Source organism: Pelodiscus sinensis, chromosome 15 (assembly GCF_049634645.1).
Source record: "Pelodiscus sinensis isolate JC-2024 chromosome 15, ASM4963464v1, whole genome shotgun sequence".
Taxonomy (NCBI): Eukaryota; Metazoa; Chordata; order Testudines; family Trionychidae; genus Pelodiscus; species Pelodiscus sinensis.
In genome coordinates, this window is record NC_134725.1 from 38,323,778 (window position 1) to 38,343,422 (window position 19,645).

The following is a 19,645-nucleotide window of genomic DNA, read 5'->3' on the forward strand; positions in this document are numbered from 1 at the left end:
CTGAGTGTCTCATGCAAGTTAATTGAGCTGTGTGTTTGTCTGGACATAGAGTGGTTCTTATGAGAGCTTAGTTAGAGATGGAGTTGGGAGAGGTTTTCCAGGACTGAATACTGCCAGTGATCACCTACAGATCTTAAACATTTTGGTATTTGTTGTTAAAATAAATACCTTTTAAAAAGATCTGCCTTTAAAGATCTTCCTATTCCAATTCATGGTTCTCATGCCATCTGCTGCTCTACATGAATAACTTCATATCATTTGTTTTAAAAAAGAATTGCTTGAGGGCTGGGGTAAGGTGAATGACTCACTGAAATACCCCCAGAGTAAAGTGGAGAGGTTTTTTTTTCCTTTAATAGAATAAGGAGCATTTTGCCTCTCCAACTAACGTTCAGCTGCAATGTTGAAAACACAGTAGAAACAAAGTAAATTGAAATTCTTGCTTAGGAAGTTCTGTAACTAGCACAGTATTCCACAGCAGGTGATACTAGCACACTCCCACAGTGAATGTGCATAACTTGGCATAGGTGGCCCTTTCTCCCTGATGCAGACTTCACATTAGTGATCCACACACATTTATAAACTTGAAGCTAGTTATTTGTGTGCTGTATTTAGAGACTATACTTTAAAAGAACCCAGAATCTAGTGCAGATTTATGTCAGCACATATCCTAAGAGGGATGGACTGTAGTGGGTATACATAACCCTGGCATGCTGTGACCTGCACTGCTTATCTGCTGCTCCCAGGTATAGTTCAAGTAGTTACTTATGATTACTAACTTCCATAGTAGTTTAGGAGTTTTTTCATTTAATGATTCTGTATCCCACCATGTCAACTGTGCTTCATCAGACCAGTGTTGGTTTCTTGAGTGCCTAAACAATTGATGGTTGCCTATTCAGGGATCAGCCTGTCAGTATTTCTCTGAGTAGATTGAACCCTAAGTAACAAATATCATTGCAGATAAAAATGACAATGTGTAAATCATAATGCTGTTTAATGCCTCCCAGTCACAGGATAGCATCTTCCCATCGGCCCTCACAGGGGAGTGTAATGAAGTGCCGAGCTTTGGTCAGCCAGTGACTCAAGCAGGGCAGGGTCAGAGAATATTTAAATATTGCTGACAAAATTTCTTTCCTTTGAGTTAGAAGTAGCTGAAATTTCTCACTGTCCCTTTAAAGAGCTGTCTAAATCCAAGTAAATACTAAATGTACTTCATAGGTCCACCCCAAGACTATGAAATAAATTCCTATTGGAGCAAAGGGCCATCACACAGATATCACCACAGTCTGCTCTGAGTGCAAGACACATTTCTTTGACCTTTCCTTGTTTAATGTATGTATGTATGTATATAACAATTCCCAAACAAAGCGCTCCTCAGTGCACACTTGTAGCCACGAGGAGAAGATGAGAGGATAAATGTGAAATGTTAGGCACGTCATTTAATGCCCTCCTGGAAAGCACTCACATACTAGCCCTCTGAGCTGAGGCCTGTAGACAGGGTCTGATCCTTCTGACTTGTTTTCTTTCCAGTCTATCTGATCTTTCCCTTTTGTGCATCTAAAACATCTCTAGACAGTTCGCTTAATTGCACAAAACCTATCAACATTTGGACATTTGCTGTAAACAAAATCATGCTTTGTATTGAAATCTGCATGAGTTCTGTTTGTGTAGTTATCATATTTAGAGGATATGTTTACACTGAAAAAAAAAACCCCTCGGATTAGCCTTCCTGCATTAGCTGGCTGAGGTTAAATAGGCAGTGAAGACATAGCAACTTGCCTTGTAACTCTGCTTACATGTTACAGGGTACCCTGGGCTTGAACCCAAGTGACAGTCTGTCATCTAAGGCAGTACAAAGACCTGGCCTTGTGGGACTGGTGCTACTCCTTTGAAAAGCTTCACAACATGTGATGGCTATGAATCTCCAAATCCTGCCATGCTTTCTGCAAAGTTTTATTACAGTGTAGCACTCCAGGGAGTTGTAGGACTGAGATGGGAACAGAGCCAATGGAATGGGTCCATCTGCCATTTTCCAACACCGTCATGGGGCTGCTATGAATTTGTGGCTGCATTTGTGGCCACAGTATTTACTATGGGGCTTATGGAGGAGGAGATTTCACACTTCAGCGTCTATCCATTATTCCTACAACTCAAGCCACACACTAGCTCTAGGATACTCTAATACTGTATATTCCTCTCATAGATGGCTGCATGTATGTTCCTGGACAGGCAATACATCATGATTGCATTCTAAATATGCATGATATAAAATACATTTGCTTATATGTTCACTCATGCATCCTGCTGCCTCAGAGTTCATTTTCTTGTGTTGCAGCTTTGTGCCTGAGTCTCCTTCTTCAGGAAGCAATGTTACTTCAACAAGAAAGCAGCCACCAAACAGCCGGCTGTCTTCTTTCTCTTCTCAAACGGAACCTGCCTCCATGATTGATCAGCATGATTCCTCAAAAGACCACAGGAGCACAAGTTTGGACCGTTCCAGCACTGATATGGAGTCAACTGATGGTATTGAGGGACCCCTTCAAGCTGATACCTTCCCTGAGGAGAAAACCATCGACTTCTCCTTCTTAGATGTAAGTATGACAATGATATCGTTAGCAAAATGCTATGCTGTGTCTTCCAGTTTTACATTCTGCCTTGTTCTATATTACTTTATCCATTAAGGCTTCTTCATTGACTTTTTGTGTGAAAAGTTTAAGATAAATTGTATTGAAAGTTCTTCTGAGAGCCTTTCTCATTGGGTTTGTGAATTCCATTACAAAGTCCAAAGGGACAGTGGTCATGAATAAGTCCTATGATTGGTTTGTTAAAGTTGTACTTCACTGGGTCATTTTCACTCTGCTCCTAAAAGATCTGCTGTGAAAGAAAGTTTAATGGGTCTAGGAAATGGAAACCATACATTTCCAAGGCAACATAGTTAAGCAATACAAATTGCTTGTTCTCACCATGCTGCGAGAAATGAAGACTAAGATATAGATACTGGATTTTAATACTGCTTTTCTAATTTACACTGGAACATCTTTCTGTGGTGTTTTTAAAATCTTATTACTAAAATTATACAAATGTAAAGACTCTTTGGAGAAATTGAGACTCCTCAGTTACACCTGACTGTTGGTAACACAGTTCCTAGTCATACAGAATGCACTCTGCTTTAGTGCTGTACCAGAGAATACCTACAGTTAATGAGGATTTCTCCTTTCAGGTTACAGGCTCTGTAAATTAAGAATGTATCTTGAATAAGAGGCGCTCCTCTTTTAATATATGTCAGTTAGTAGGGATGTAAAAGGGTAACCAGACCTTGCCCAAACCCCAGCAGCTAGCCAGCCACACCAGGCCAGAGCAGCCCAGTCCATGGCAAATCGGGCTGCCTGGAGCAGCCTCAGCCCCATCTATGTAGGACAGGACAGCCTGGTGCAGCCCTGCTGTGCCTGGCCAGCAAGACCCCAGACCCACAGCCCCAGTGAGACTGGAGTGACCTTGGTTAACCAGTTAAATAAACATTTTAATTTTAATTTTTTAACCAATATTTACGTCCCAATCATCTAGTGGCAGATTTACTGTAGAAAGCTTCCTGTCAGATGTTATGTTCTCTTTCCACACAAACACTAACGCTCTCGTTTTGTAGTAGAATTTGCTGCTTTGAGGGAGGTGGAATGTATAACGTTGTTATAAGCTGCTACAGCATAGCCTTTTGTGTATTAGGATAGCTGACCTGAATAGCAACAGTGTAGCTGAACAACTGACAGCACTATAAAATGTATTAAGGAGGCTAGCTCTTTCTCTTCCTGTAAGGAGAGTGGTCTCCAACCTTTTTAAGCATGAGATCCCTTTTTGAATGTAAGTACAATCCAAGATCAACCTCAAACCCAAATATCCTGGCCCCGCCTCCTTTGTGCCCCTTCTCCGAGGCCTCACCCTTGCTCACACCATCCTGCCTCCCTTTTTCCCTTCCTCCCGCACCCTCTCTCACTTTCACCAGGCTGGGGCAGCAGGTTGGGGTGCAGGCTCTGGTCTTGGATTAAGCGATTTGGAGTCTGAGAGGTGCTCTGAGCTGAGCTTGGGGCAGGCAGTTGGGGTGCTGGAGGGGTTCTAGGAGCAGACTCTGGGTGGGTGTTTGGCTACTGAAGTGCTCTCCAGAGTAAGGGGCACAACAGGATTTGGGATGGAGTTCGCTGGCTGCTTTAGGGCAGTGGTGTAGGAGGGGGTTCATGACTGGGGTAGGGTTTTGGGATGTGGGGTCCGACTGGGCACGGCTTACCTCAAATGACTTCTAGGTGGTGGTGCAGTGGAGCTAAGGCAGGCTCACCCCTGCCCTGGCCCTGCACCACTCCCTAAAGCAGCCAGCGAACTCCATCCCAAATCCTGTTGTGCCCCCTACTCTGGAGATAGGCTACAGGATGGGAGAGGGGACACCTTCACATCAGCACCCCTCCTCTCCCTTTTCTGCCCTGAACAGCAAGCGGGAGGCAACTCCAAGGCAAAAGGCAGGAGATGAGCAGCATTAGGTGGAGGGGCAGTTGAAGTGCCAGCATTTGATAACCTCTTGGCCAAACCAGTCAGGATCTCCTGTCAGAGTCTCCGAGGTCCCCTGTCAGAGGCTCTCAGTAAATCAGGATCTACTGGTTAGTGACCATTGCTGTAAGGATGATAGTCCAGACCCTGGGCTGTAGTGCAGTGGTTCCACACCTGACTGCCAGTGGATTCTGGCTGTAAGATACCTTGTAGTAGCCTCTGCTCTAGGACAATAGAGCCACCCTCCCAGCAGCTGTAAGTGCCATTTCAAACAGCGCTGACTTCAGGCAGCACTGTCAAAGGATAGAAGCCCCACTCTCCCCTCATGCTCTTTTGGTGAATAGTTTCTGAACTGAGATCTTTTAAAATATTTGTTTTAAAATAGAAACATTCAGGGGAGGATGGAGGGCCCCAGGTCTGTGGGGGAAAGTCTGTTGTTATCAGCAGTATATTATATCACTAAATACAACTGCAGTGGTCTTTACTGACTCGTAATGCATTCAGTTTTCCTTTGCATATGGAGATGGCATTGTTTTAAATAACTGATCATCTCCTTTTCACCAAGGTGTTAACCTTTCAGTCTTTTTTTGCTGGCAAACAGCTTGACATGTCTGAGGATGGGATGAATCAGAGCTAAGAAATTATAGCAGCTATCAGAGGGAGATTGTGAGTTGCATAATTCCTTTATGATTTTGTAAATCCCTGCTTTCTGATTGGCTGATGGCCATCATTACCTAATAAGAGCAGAAGAATTAGCATAGTTTGGTTATCAAAATATAACTCTGCAGTGATTCTACAGATCAGGCATCCAGAACCAAGCAGGGTTCCGGGAACTGCCCAAAAGGAAAACCATTCTAGTTCTGTATCTGTTGTATATAGCATTTTAGCACTCTGAGTAAATTTGATTTAATTGGAATTTAACATAATGGTGATAATTAAAGCAAAAGTTGACTTAATTAAACTGAAATAGGGTTATGCTTAAAAATAAGACTTGAAGTAATTAGGGAATGAACTGCTCTATTTTCAGACTAATTGATCACATTTTTCTTTTTAAAAGCAAACTTCTGTACTGGATTCCAGTGCCCTGAAATCCCGCGTGCAGCTCAGCAAAAGGATTCGCCACCGAGCACCTAGCTCCCATTCGCTCAGGAGAAGCAGACAGATAGAGTCTGAGAACAAATTCTCTGTGGTGGAGGAGACTGACAGCACTTGGATGTTTAAAGACTCCACAGGTTTCCCTCTCAATGGTTTGGACATATTTTATCCTCCATAGTATCTTTTCTCCTCTTTGAACTATTGTCCCTCCAGGTACTCCACTTCAGTTGTGAGATTTTTGTTGGCAGTGTGTACATCTATCTTGTGCCCTACATACCCGGGTGCTCCAGCCTGAGGATGTATAGGGATAGGTGGATTCCAATTCCTTCTTAACCACCTGTAGCTAGAGAAACCAGCTAACTTATCATCCCTACATCTGTGTGTTTCTTATCATTCCTATTATTTTATTAATGATATACCCATATGTTTTGCTTTTATATTTTCTTTCCCCTTTGTTCCATGATCGAGGCCTCGATTGTGGCCTTTGTTCCTTTGGTGTGCCCAAAATCCTAGGTCCCAAAACTTGGCAGACCTGACACAGGTTCTTCTCTCAACCAGGGGCCTTTCAGCAGTCTGTGACTCTCATCCCCATCTCCTTACATTCAAGAGCAGATCCAGGAACCTGAAAGAGGTTCCTTCTTGAGTGTTCGTTCTCTTTGAGACCCACCATCATTTCAGAGTCCATATTTTGCCCTGAACCTTTCCACCTCCTCACTCAAACACACTAGGGTCAGCCTCTCAGGCCACTCCAGTAGCTTCTTCAGCTCAAGTGAGCAGAGATGAAGTAGCATATTTGGAGACTTCATAACTCACTAAAAAGAAAATACATTGATTGCTGGATGGGAGAAATTGGCCCAAAGAGCAGGAAATAAAGACATCTTGCTCCCTGGTATGTTTAATGCTGAGGCTTACCATTCCTCTGCTACGGAGATGTTGGTTCCTCCAAAAGGCTTGTACTACTTTGTATACCAGGAAGTCTCTTAGCAAACCACTCTATTCAGCACCATCACTGGCAGCCTCATTGGAGTTCTACGAGCAGAGGGAGAGCTTCGACCTCTTCCTTGAGCCATGATCATAAAGGATGCACCGCCCATCCTATCCATACTCTCTCCAGTAGCACTCGACATATCTCAGCCTGAGGAATCAGGGCGTAAGGTCAGAAGTCCTCTCTCTCGAGGCTCATCTGTGTCAGAGCCCAAACTCTCTCTTTTAAGGAGTACCAAGAAAATGTTTTGCCAGTACGAATGTACCCTTTAGTACTGTCATACCCTCAAGTGTTGCATCCAGTTCTGGGCCCCCCACTACAGAAAGGATGTGGATGCATTGGAGAGGGTCCAGCGGAGGGCAATGAAATGATGAGGGGGCTGGAGCACATGACCTATGAGGAGAGGCTGAAGGATTTGGGCTTATTTAGTCTGCAGAAGAGATGAGAAGGGGGGATTTGAGAGCAGCCTTCAACTTCCTGAAGGGAGATTCCAAAGAGGCTGGAGAAAGGCTGTTCTCAGTGGTGACAGATGGCAGAGCAAGGAACAATGGTCTCAAGTTGCAGTGGGGGAGGTCTAGGTTGGAGATTAGGAAAAACTATTTCACTAGGAGGGGGTGAAGCACTGGGATGGGTTCCCTAGGGAGGGGGTGGAGTCTCCGTCCTTAAAGGTTTTTAAGCCTCGGCTTGACAAAGCCCTGGCTAGGATGATTTAGCTGGGGTTGGTCCTACTTTGGGTAGGGGGCTGGACTCGCTGACCTCGTGAGGTCTCTGCCAGCCCTAGGAGTCTATGATTCTAAGTGCTGCTACAAACACACACAAAATCTGGGTCTCCAGTACTAATGCGACTGCCTGTACCAACTTTACCATTGGTACCAACACCCTTAGCGCCTCTGCTGAGTACAAGGGGTGACACTTGCTCAGACTCGGACATTTTCATACAGGATTCTATCACCTCTCCTTTTGTTGTGTCCTAGGTATGAGACCCCAGCAGCCAGTTGATATCTCCCATCAACCTTGGCAATAGATCCCTCTCGCTTTCCTTATGTTCTGCCACTCTGGGCTTTCTAGAACACTTGGGTCCCATATGGTGATCTGTTCTAGAATGTCCCCACTGGTGCCCCAGCACCCTCTTCCCAAGGAAGAGCCTTCAGATGAATAAGAGCTAAGGGAAGAGGAGGTGGCAATGCCATTCAGTAAATCCTGTTCCTCACAAGGCAAGGCAGTCATGTTCCCTCCCCCATGCTACGTGGGTGACTTCAAAGACTAGGTAAAGAGGGTAGCTGAGGCTTTACAAATCCCTTGAAGGACACATAAGAACTACAGCATTCCTGGTGCATATTTTACTTGCCTCTTCTCCAGGTGAGGAGGTTGCTTACCCATTAACAATCCCCTATAAGCCACCCACCCATTCACTGTGGCAAATACTAGCTGATTTCTTGCCAACATGTAGGCAGGTTGACAAGAAGCACAAGGTACCAGCCAAGGGCTCAGACAGCCTTTTCTCCCAGCTCATGGCACACTCCCCAGCTGTCTAGGTCAACCACAGTGCTGGTCTAGATCAGCTGTCACAGCCAGGATCTTATGCTCCTACACGTTCTCAGCCACAAACGCCACTCTTTGGCCACCCTACAGGTCCAAAGTAGCCAGTTCTCATGGCCTGAAGGCAAAGTGCAACAGTATGAACTATAGCAAACATTCTCACTTTTGCAACAAGAGCAGAAGGGCCTGTTTTAAAACCTCATCAACAAGAGCAATTGCCAAAGCGTCTTTACTATCTTCCATCAATGTAGCTGACACAGCTTCTTGTTCTGTGGTAACCATCATAGTTATACATTGAGCTGTATGGCTGCAGTTCTCTGGTCTCCCTGTGGATGTGTAGAATAGAGTGGAGGATCTTAAGGGTCAATGGATGGGAGAAAAGAATGTATGATCAATCAAAGTAGCCCCTTCTGCTGGTTTCTGTTGGAAGGAGATTTACCAGGTTGCCCCAGTTATTACAGGTTTGTGTGTTTCAGTTGCTCTGTTCTCATGTTACTAGGAGCTAGCTGATCTTGTGTGCATTTTTAGTGACCTGACAAAATTAAAAAATCAGTGTTTAAGACACCGAATCATAAATGTTAATGTTACAAAGCTACAAGTGACTCACGCTGTGACCTGTGATGATCATTGTGCAAAGCCAAAATGTAGTAAGCAAGAGGCCAGTGAATGTGAGTGAACCGCGCTAATGTAAACTTAACTTTAGCATACACACATGTGCTTTTGTGCTTTTAATGTATAAACTGAACAATTCAGTAGCAATAGCTGAATTTCAGTATATAGTTTTGCCTTTGTACAGCCCTACAGTCTCTCTACTAGTAGGTATTTATAGCGCCTGTTGCCATAGTGTGAGCACTAAATCATATCCAATAACTTCCACTCAGTCATGAGTCTATTTTGTTGCATTGTTACCCTGTGTATCTTGTTACATAGGAGGAGGGATATGAGGTCAAGACATGGACAGAACCTTTGCTGAGCAATTTGCTTTGTTTCTGCATAAATGTCTCTGGTGTGAAATAACATCTGGTTATTGTAATTTTTTGCTAGGAGAAAAATCTAAAAAACAGGAAGAGTCTGATGAGGAAGAAAAAATACATCAAACAGAGAGATCCTCAGCTGCACCACCTCAGAGGCTTCCTGTTTTTCCAGGCATGGACCCCTCTGTTCTCAAGGTGAATATAGCCAGATCATCCTTGAGTAGATTAGGAGTCCATTTAGTCTAATGTCCCATGACTGACAGTAGCCACCATCTCTAGAGGACGGAGTAAGAATCCCAGAAAGTGCAATTCTCAGATTGTGGGTCAGAACCTTGCCATGGGTTGTGATCCATTTTAGTGGGATTACCAGGGCTGCCTTAAACTTGCTGTGGCCCAGGGCCAAATCCCAAACCCCACCTCCCAGAGCCCAGGCCCAAGGACTCAAGTTACAGGCCCTCTGCCTGGGGCTGAAGCTCTTGGGCTGTGTCTCCTTCCCAACCCCTCTCGCTCAGATACAACCCTCCTCCTGGGTGGAATAGTAGTTTTTGTTGTCAAAAGGGCATCACAGTGCAATGAAGTTTGAGAACCCCAATCTGATCAGAAGAGAAAAAAGGATGATCTGTTAGATGGCCTAGAAACTGATAGCAATGTTATAAATAGCCTATTCTCTTATTGACCCTGTATTATTGACAGATATATTGGCTGTGGTATAGAAGGATATTTAATGTCAGAATCATGTATGTTTTCTAACAGCTCCTCAGGTTTATGGTAAATTCCATTATGAATATATGTAATTGATTGATTTCAGACTTCGGCTTTCTTCTGCTTCATAAACCTGTGAAATGGTTTGAGTGATCAGTTTGTATTTCAAGCCAAAAGCAGGATTTATATTTTTTTTAATTAAAAAAACACCTTTTTCCTAGGCTCAGCTTCGGAAAAGACAAGAGCCCGAGAGTCCCAGTGAAATAAAATCAGCACAGCTATTGAAATCCCAGTTCCAGCAAGGAGCTCCGGGTGGTAGGGTACTGCCCTCTAGTGCTGAGGAGAACAGGTAAGAGCACTACTTATAACCCAGCAAGCAGTACATTCAGATAGAGCTGTTCATTTCCTTTCTGGGAGCCTAGAAGCATATGACTCATCTTGGTTTTGTTTCTGTAATCTAAAGTTTATGTTGCTGTATCCTTAGGTCAGAAGAAATGTCTCCTCAATGGCTGAAAGAGCTGAAATCAAAGAAAAGGCAAAGCCAATATGAGAATCAGGTTTGAGAAGGTACAGTACTGCAAAAAAAGGGGGGGCTACTATATAGAGTTTGGGTCTGTCAGTTTGGCTGTGAAGTCACTTGTCTTTTAATCTAAAAAGACATAATTATCTGAAGGAGAAAGGAACATGTAGTTACATTTAGCCTTGCAACCTGGCAGAAACAATGTACGTACATATTGGGCATGGGTAAGCTCTTGCTGTGACTGGTACACCCATGAGGCTGGATATGCAGCAGATAGATCTTTGCAATACTTAAGCCCCTTAGAGCTGAAGCAAATGTGAAACTTTGAGTGGAAAATCTGTTTTGAACACATCTGTACACTGACTCTGTAAGCACGGAGTAAATGCACGTTGTATGTGACTGTGCAATCCATGTCCAAGGCTGTAAAATATTCCCATCATGAAACAGATCAGATTTCATTGGAATTTACTGTACAGATGATGCAGTTCCTCCTTTCCTTTATTGGTGTATAGCCTTATTTACTAGCCCAGTTAACTTCTTAGCAGACAGTTCTATTGTATAACACATCTTCTACTAATTTTAGAATAGTGTGTAGTCTTGCTACTAAGCATGGTCATTGGTTAACAGGTAGATTCTGCAGATAGATATTTAACCCAGGAGAGTATTTGGTTTCAGTGATGCTCTTAATGGTTCATATGCCATTTAATAACACAAAATAGCTTGTGTCTGCTGCTACTGCACCAGCAACAAACAAATAGTATCACTGAGAGTGCCCACATGTCAGAGAGACTTGGAAGTGATGAGATTGGCTAAATGTATAAGCAATGTCATTCAGCAACTATTCAAACAGCTTCCGGGTTTTCTTTTTCTTTTCAGACACTGATTCTGATTAAGAAAAGACATAGAAGTGTAACAGAAGCCTTAACTCATCTGAACCTAAAATTCACACATCATGCTGCTGCTGTTTGCTTCCTGCCTCGACTACTATGTGCATGGTGCCTTCCTGCTTTGTGGAGAAAGCTGCTTAAAATTCCAAGACAAATACAAAGCTGTATCTTCTCAGATAGGGAAAGACATAGTCACTTTAGAAGTACCTGAAATAAAAGGTGGTGCAGTAGACTTAGCACTTCAGAAGGTCTTGCCAGAGGGTAACATTTGTTCTGGTAAAATCTGCACATCAGGAAAAGTCCCCTTGCCTTCGATCAAAGATGACATGTCTTCAGAATTCAGCAATGTTCAGTAACTCCAGCATCTGAATAATGGTTAGGAGTGTCTTGTGTAAAGGCTGGGGTTTGTATTTGTTTATGAAAATAACACAATTTTAAATCAAATTAATTTTTTGTGAACTAATAGTGGTTCCTATATAGAATGAAGTTTGTTGAAGAGAGAGTGAAAGAACAAATCATGTTTACTGCCATATTAAAAATGAAATGTGACTGATGTATTTTAAAGGTATTGTTGATTGGCTGATGCTTACACGAGATATGCTGATCTGGCAGATCAAGTTGATATATAGATTGAGCATAATGTTAATTTTTCATTCTTTAACTGGGATTTTATATGATCTGTCAGCAATAGTGTAATTGCATCATTAGAATATCATATTCTTAGGAAGATAAAGCAATAATGTCAATCAGTTCTTTAAAAATAAATGTAAATATTGTTTTTATTACTAAAAAGCAAGTGACGAGGAAGGATGTATATTCTTGTCAATATGAGGGTTTCCGATATTTGTTGAATGTCATTCTAGAAGCACCTCAGATTGTTTCACTTGATATTTTTATTAGTTACCTCTGTAAATATCAATTTTAAGTGTTTATTTTTATGCTGATTTTGTGGGATAATCTAAATGCAATCTCTAACTTCTCAAATGTTTATTAAATGATCTATACATTTTACTTTGGTAAGACCATAGAGGTGTGTTAGTAATGTAGATAATATTAACATCACAACACAGCTGTGTCGGTCAAATCAAAAGAGTTTTGATGTCTTTGGAGACAGATTATGAAATCTAGATATTTTTAACTAAGATGTCCATTTATAAATAAATTATAAATGGATACTGTATTTAAAATATGTATTAGCTACTTTCTTTTCCCCAAGTAAGTGCTCTTTTCAGAAAATCTTTAAAAATATGTGCTAGCATTACATTGTGGGAGCAAAACACAAGAGTTCACTGTCTGCTGCACTGCAGTTTTTGTTCCCTGCTGAAAGGTTTTTTAAATTAAATGTTAAAATTCAGGCTCCAGCACTTGCACTCATTTTTCCTCTTACTGCTAAGCATTTCAGAAGGCATGTTCCATGTAGTACTCCACAAATGCACCTGCTAACCAAAGGGATAAGCTTTGTCTGCCACCCATCAAGTGTTTAGCTGCCATAAACCATGTGCCAATTCTTGTCCTAAAGAAGTCACTAATGAGGTGATTTCACTCCCAGCCTGTACTTCAGTAAATATCTGCAGTATGGTGAGAGATATGCCCAGTGTGGTGTTCTTCCTTTTAGTAGTATCAGCATTCCCACAGCAGCATCTGTTATCTGATTGAAAGACACCTGAATATTTTCCCAATTCATAATAAAAGTGTCTTTGCTCAGTTCTTTGCCCTGAGGTAACAGTGCCAGAGACATGGCTTTTACAGTTTCTTCTGTCACAGGTCAGTGAGTTTTCCAGAAGGAGAAGCTTCCAGATGAGCACACTGGTCCAAACTATTAAAGAGACACTGTTGACTACTTTTAAAAACTATTTGTATATGTTTTCTGCCCATTGTTTATGTTTTGTGGGATCTGTTTTACTTTTGGAAAAGTAACTTTTAGGCAAGGCTTCTATTTTTCTGTGCTTGTGAGGCATCAGCCAGCTTGTTTGGTCAGTTATGCATCAGAGGTTCTTGAAGGTATTGGCATGTACAATTTGAAAAGTATTTCATTAGCTGCAGGATTTTTAGGTGTGATAGAAGACTGTTGGTCACTTTTAGTTTCACATGTTAAGTGTATGTGTGGCTTTTTAAAGCTGTTCAGAATCCAAATAAATGTCCCTGTGATCATAAGAATGCTTAGGGAAGTTTAATTTTAGAATTGAGCAACTTGACAGTGTCTCTTTAATGACAGTGAGAGCATTTTGTCTGATACTTCCTGATGGAACAGAATGAAAGCCACAAATGCTTTGGACTGTTAGCTGCAGTGTTTTCGCTTCACATTCTGTTATACTAATGGGTTTGGTTTTGCACATTGGCAAAGCCCTTTGAATGAGTATGTGTCCATTTCTGCATGAACAGTGCACTGACATTTACTATAGTTTCACTGCTTGTGAGAAGTGTATAATCTTAAATATATCTGATTTTTAAAAATCTTTAGGATGAGGTTGAAGGGGATAATATTTTTTTCTTGATTTTTTTTTTATTCCTTGGTCTTGTATGTGAATTAAATATATAATTTCTCCTGTGACTTCAGGTTCCCACCACATAATTACTGACACGTCTAAAAATATTTATTACACATACAATAACATATTGTAAAACACCTTTTAATTTCATTTTAATTTTAAATGTTTATGAAACTTTTTACTATTTTAGTTTAAGACTCACAAATTATAACTTGCTGTTAATATGAACTAGGAATGAGCTCTTAGCTGCAGTCTGTTCTTCACATATGACTTATTTTTTGTATTAATAACTGTTGGAAGCTCTTTTAAGAGTGAGTTTTAACCTTCAACTCACTTTGACTTGAACTCTCTTTGTAAGTGTGATAGGTGTTTGGTATTCGCCATTCAATATGAGACGTTTTTGCAAAAGTATTTTGTTGTTTTCCTTTAAGACCATCACTTTTTTGTCTGCTCTTCATCCCATAGTTACACACCTTTATCAATATTTTCAAAAAGTAAATGTGCATCCATCTGTAATATGACACTTGGAAATATGTTAATGCTCCCTTTTTCACTGAAATTAGGACAACCCTCTCTTCGCACTCTAATTCACTTACATTTAGGATCAGTACAAGCCTGTAAATTTCATAGTCATTGGGATCACCAACTAGCATTTTATTCTCTTATATTCATTTTGCAAATGCACCTTTGCAAAATGCACCTGGCTGTATATCTTGAGGTTAGTACATGCTAAGTCAGTATTTTTTCTGGTTTTGTATTATCTGCTGTAAACAAAGATGCTAAATTTTTGCTTTCCATTGTTAACATGTGGTATAAGATTTAAAAAGCTGCTTCTTGCTTGCACAGAGATTTAGCTTTCCACTCTCTGGTGTTTGTTTTGATCACCTAGTAATTGCTGGAAAACTACCAGAAACATATATAAAAAACTGCCAGCTACAAATTCACAAATCATAGAATTGTAGGACTAGAAGGGACCTGGTCATCTGGTCCAGTCCCCTGCCTTCAGGAAAGGCCTAAAGCGTATTAATATCACCTCTGACAAATGATGATCTTCTCTTAAAAATCCCGATAAGAGAGATTCTCCAAACTCCCTAGGCAGTTTATTCCAATGTTTAACGACCCTGACAGGAAGTTTTTCCTAATGTCCAACCTAAACCTCCCTTGCTGCAAACTATTTTTCTCATAACCTTAGGGGTAAATGAGTGCAATTTTTTTCCCTCTTCCTTGTAATCATCTTTTATGTACTTAAATTATGCGCCCCCTTGGTGTTCTCTTCTTCAGACTAAACAAATCCAATCCTTTCAGTCTTTCCTCATGGGTCATGTTTCCTAAATCTTTCGTAATGTTGTTGCTCTCCTCTGTTCTTTCTTCAATTTTCCCACATACGTGTGCAAATTTTTTCTCAACCATGCTATTCAGAGAAGCATTATCAATTCATTTAAAATTGATTTAACATGTTTGCACATGTGGTTTGATGTAAAGTTATTACATAGAGAGCCCTAATGTCCCAAAGTATAACTGTAGAGATCAAGACAATTCTAGGATGAGTTTAATATAAATAGTGTGGAATCCTTTAAAACATCTAGGCATCATTGCTGGTAGCTACCTTCTTTACACTTTGCATCCTGACTATATACACAGCTATGCCCAATGCTCTCAAAGGAATGTACTGTAAACAGAGCATAATTGGCTTTTTAAGGATCTGTGTCACACATTTTATATGAATCTTTAGAACAAAAGAGTTGGTTAACCCAAACTCCCATTGGCCCACATGTTTAAAATATTACAATTCTGGATGCTAGAAATGTGTTATAGAAAGAAGACATTGCTTGTTTATAAAGGGCAAAAGAAGGAGTTCTGTGAGGGTGTCTGGTGTAGAATAATTGACATGAATTAGCCAGAGTCTGTTTTGTAAAATACAGTGGAAGAAACTGAAATATAATTATTTGGGACAAGCAGATATGTTCCATATGGCTGTCCTGTGGGCAGGAAAAGGTTCATTGCTATCTTACTACCATTTATTTTTCTTGGAACAGACCAACTGTATATCTACACAGCAGTGTTATTTCGGAATAACTGACCTTATTCCGAAATAACACAGTGCATAGCTCAAGTTGCATAGCTTAATTCGGCTTTAGCCCTGCTGTGTAGACATGCCCCAAGTGGGTCAGTTCCAAGCATGTTAAACCTCTGTCACTCTAATTGGGCCCAGTGTATCTTAACACCATACAAATACCTTTCAGTGACAGGGAAATACTAAAATCTGTTCTGTCAGCTAAACTGTACCTGAACAGTTGATCCAGACTTCTGCAGTTGGCTTAAACCATAAGAGAGAACACCTACAACCTCAGGAGGAAAAACATGTCATTGGCAATGCTGACAGTCTTTACGTTCTTTTGCACAGGTTCATGTTTAAAACATGAAACAATTTCAGTCTTTGGAGGTAAACTTTCCTTTCAGATATTCCTGAATTTAAGTAATACAGTAAATTGTATAAAACAAGCCAATGTGTCTTTGTGGAACAGGTGTTTTTATATGCTAGCCTGGCCAGCCGGAATAACCTATGAATGTGTAAACTCTGCTGTATTTGGGTTAAGTCTACACTGAGAGGGTTTTCCAGGAACTTCACCGCCTCCAGGGAATGCATTTGCTCTTCCACTTTTTTTTTCCAGAAGTGCAAACGCGCTCTTTCGGGGAGCCCTGTATACTTTGTTCTATGAGGATTAAGGGCTCCTCCAAAAGAGGAGGCTTTTCTGCCATTTGGCCTCATCTAGATGGGACCAAATGGCGGAAAAGCCTCTTTCAGAAAAGCAATCGTAAAAAGCTACACAAATTGTGGCACGCAATTTGCATAGCTTTGTCCCCAAAAAAAGCTACAGTGTAGACCGAGCCTTTGAGAACTCTTTTCTCCACTATTTGTCCCTCATACAAATCAATCCATGCTGGTTTGCCATTGCATCATCTGTTTAACTGAAGAGGCCCTGTTCTCTGTTCCTCACCCCAGATATAGTGTTAGTAGCTCACCTCCTGAAACCATGTTAGAGGTACTCAGATACTACATTGATGAGGGACATCTGTGCACAATGGTGTCTGAAGGCAATGTTTGGCCTTTAAACATTATGATAGAAATGGCTTTTGCTGTTTCTGCATGTTAACTCTGGGCCCCTATTTTTTACAAAATATAGCCTCTTTACTTAGCAGCTCCCCGCCCTCCACTCCAGCTACATGTGCATGGTGCTAATGGTGCCTTGCTAATTAATCCAACCCATGTACGAATGGCCAATCCAGATTTGGTGTAAGGTCTGGTCTTCACTAGGACAAAAGTATGTTCTGAACTTGTTAGCTAACTGGTGGTACAGTCCTAGTAAAGACAAGGCTGTTAGTTTGTTGCATGGACTTGCTACCAACTGCTTTGTCTTCACTAGGATTCTACTTCTAGCTATCTAGAATTTTCACTGGAAACAAGAACACACCTTCCCCCTCCACCACAAGTGAAGACCAGATTTCATTGATTGGTGGGAACCACATTGACCTCTGTGGAGTGCTGCCCTTTTACAAGAGGTTTGAATATGGACCAATGAGCATAATATTCCAAGTCCACTATCATCCAGTATACCAGGGTCTAAGGAAGTGTGGTCAATGCTGGCTCTTGATTGCCGGGATTCAAGAGAGAATGTGTGTTTAGCTATATAGGAAATATTTCAGTTCCAGGGCATGATCAGCAGTCCTTCCTCATATCAATGTGCTTTCCCTGAAGTATTTTAAACCACTCTGTGGTCTGTCCCCACACCGCTCAGTTGAAAATATTTTTATCAAAATGCGTGTTGAAATGATTTTTTCATCCTGTTGTTGGGATTGGAAGAGAAGGGGGAAGGCAAAGTTTACATGGCTCATGGATTTTATTATTATTATATTGAAGATGCTGACACTATCAAACCTGTTTAGAGGAGCTATTTATAGATAAACTTTCATATCATTCCACATAGCTTTACAGAACATGTGAATATGGATCACACTATGAATGAATATAGAAAATATTTTGTACTACATAGTTTCCTAAGTAATAACAGATATTCTATCTCTTGTGTATCGGCTTCTCTGACTATGATTCCAAGTTTAGCATTGCCAGGTATTTACAAAAGACTATATTTTCTAACATTGTGGTGTGAGCATTTCTCAAAGGAATTAAAGAAGCTGACAGCAAGAAGGAAATAGAGTCCTGATAGGAAAGAAAAACCAATACAATATATCATCCCTTCCCTCCATGATGTTTTGCAACTGCCTTATCTATGTGCATACTCCATGAACTTGGAAAATTAAGCAGGATTTTTGGGCACTTTAGTCATTGCAAATATAAATGTAAGTGAAAATGTTACCAAGAAAATGAACGTATGGAAAAATACCTATATTTTTAAAGTAAACAAGAAAAATACAGTATCTTGTTCAGTAAAGATACAAATGAATCTCATGCCAGTACTCCCCTGCGTATTTGTTCTGTACAGAAGTAATTTTATATTTTACAATTGAGAGTTTTCATATCAATAGCAAAGCTGATAATCTGTGAAAAGGAACTGCAATAAAAGTGAACTACAGTAAACTGCTGTCTGTGGTGGATCTTTGCATGTACAAAATGTGTAGCATTCAAACAATGACAATAAATGAGAGTACAAAGCTTGGAGGCCAGTTGTATTTAATGGGTGCTTTTGCTCTCTTACGGCATTTTAAGTATCCCAGCATATTGCAATTCTCCCATAAAATCTTCTTGTAACCTTACACACAGCAGAGTTTTACCCCTATGTTTGATTGCCTGTTGCCCATTATGAAGTGATACTGAAAACAGAAATGACAGAGCACCTTTTGAAATAACTTCACCTTCCCTGACCCATTTAGGTGCTACAACACTAGTCAGTGGCAGCATCATAATTGGCACTGACAACTCTTAGAATTTTAGACAACATGTGGAGTATGTTGCCATAGAAATTCTCCATATCCCATGTTTAACCGACTTGCTCCCTGACCACTGTCCCTGTCTGTTTGTCTTGACTCTCTTCTTGTTAAGGAGCCTTGGTATCAGACAGAAGGTTTACTAGTCCCATTTTTTTCTGTCACTTCCACATGTTAGTGACACACACCTTTACCCAAATCCTAGGGCTCAAGGTATAACCCTGTTAATTTAAATACCCCCACCCCCCAACCCAGTTGCTAGGACTCAGGGTGTAACTTCCTGTGGATTTGCAGTCTCTCTTACCACTAAAAGTGCCTTACACAGTAATATCCTTCTTAATCTCTGTTGATTAATTATAAACAGAATGCACACCAGGCATACAGTGCTCATTGCTTCCAGTGAGACAGATGACCTTGTCTTGGTGACCAGTCAAGATCAGGTCCTGGACTCTAGTTTCAGCATTGTGTCATTGGTGCAGGGTTAAGGTCTGGCAGCTCTGACCTTGGAGCTGTGTGTGTGTGTGAGAGAGAGAGAGTGTGTAACATATTTTCAGGTATACCTTAACCTATAATTCTATTAAAACTAAACTAGCCAATCCTAACATATTGTAATATGATCATCTAAACAATTATATCCCACTACCTTAATTGGTTTACAACCAGCAAAATTAATTGTACAGGAGATAGAGATAATCAAAGAAACAATAGAGATGGGGAGTTGGTCCTTGCCAGGTGGAAAGCTATTAAACTAAGTTTTCTTTACCCATCTTGAGATCTGTTTCTGTATCTGGTGACTGGGCACCATTAGGTTGGAATCTCCTTAACAGTCTGGTGTGACATTACTGTATGCACAGTAGATGGAATATGAGTCTGTGACTCCAAGCATTACAGCTAATGGCTGCTGCTCTTCACTTGGGCTGCAGAAAGTGGCTTTAAGACTTCCAATATGGCTACAAAAACCATATTGTAGTTACATTTGTGAT

General features: G+C 40.8%; 1 protein-coding gene across 3 annotated transcripts in view; it reads left to right on the forward strand.

Moving 5' to 3' along the window:
• KIAA1671 (KIAA1671 ortholog) overlaps positions 1-18,397 on the forward strand; it is a 190,068-nt gene extending 171,671 nt beyond the window's left edge. For 2 of the 3 annotated variants that reach the window (XM_075898867.1, XM_075898868.1), the window contains 6 exons: positions 2,333-2,588; positions 5,585-5,759; positions 9,191-9,315; positions 10,044-10,171; positions 10,307-10,389; positions 11,219-18,397. In XM_075898867.1, coding sequence (XP_075754982.1) covers positions 2,333-2,588; positions 5,585-5,759; positions 9,191-9,315; positions 10,044-10,171; positions 10,307-10,385 — 763 coding nt within the window. In that variant the 3' untranslated portion in view covers positions 10,386-10,389; positions 11,219-18,397. Of the gene's footprint in view, positions 1-2,332; positions 2,589-5,584; positions 5,775-9,190; positions 9,316-10,043; positions 10,172-10,306; positions 10,390-11,218 lie in introns of all 3 variants that reach the window. The other variant, XM_075898866.1, reaches the window with a different exon arrangement.
• Positions 18,398-19,645: the final 1,248 nt, after the last annotated feature.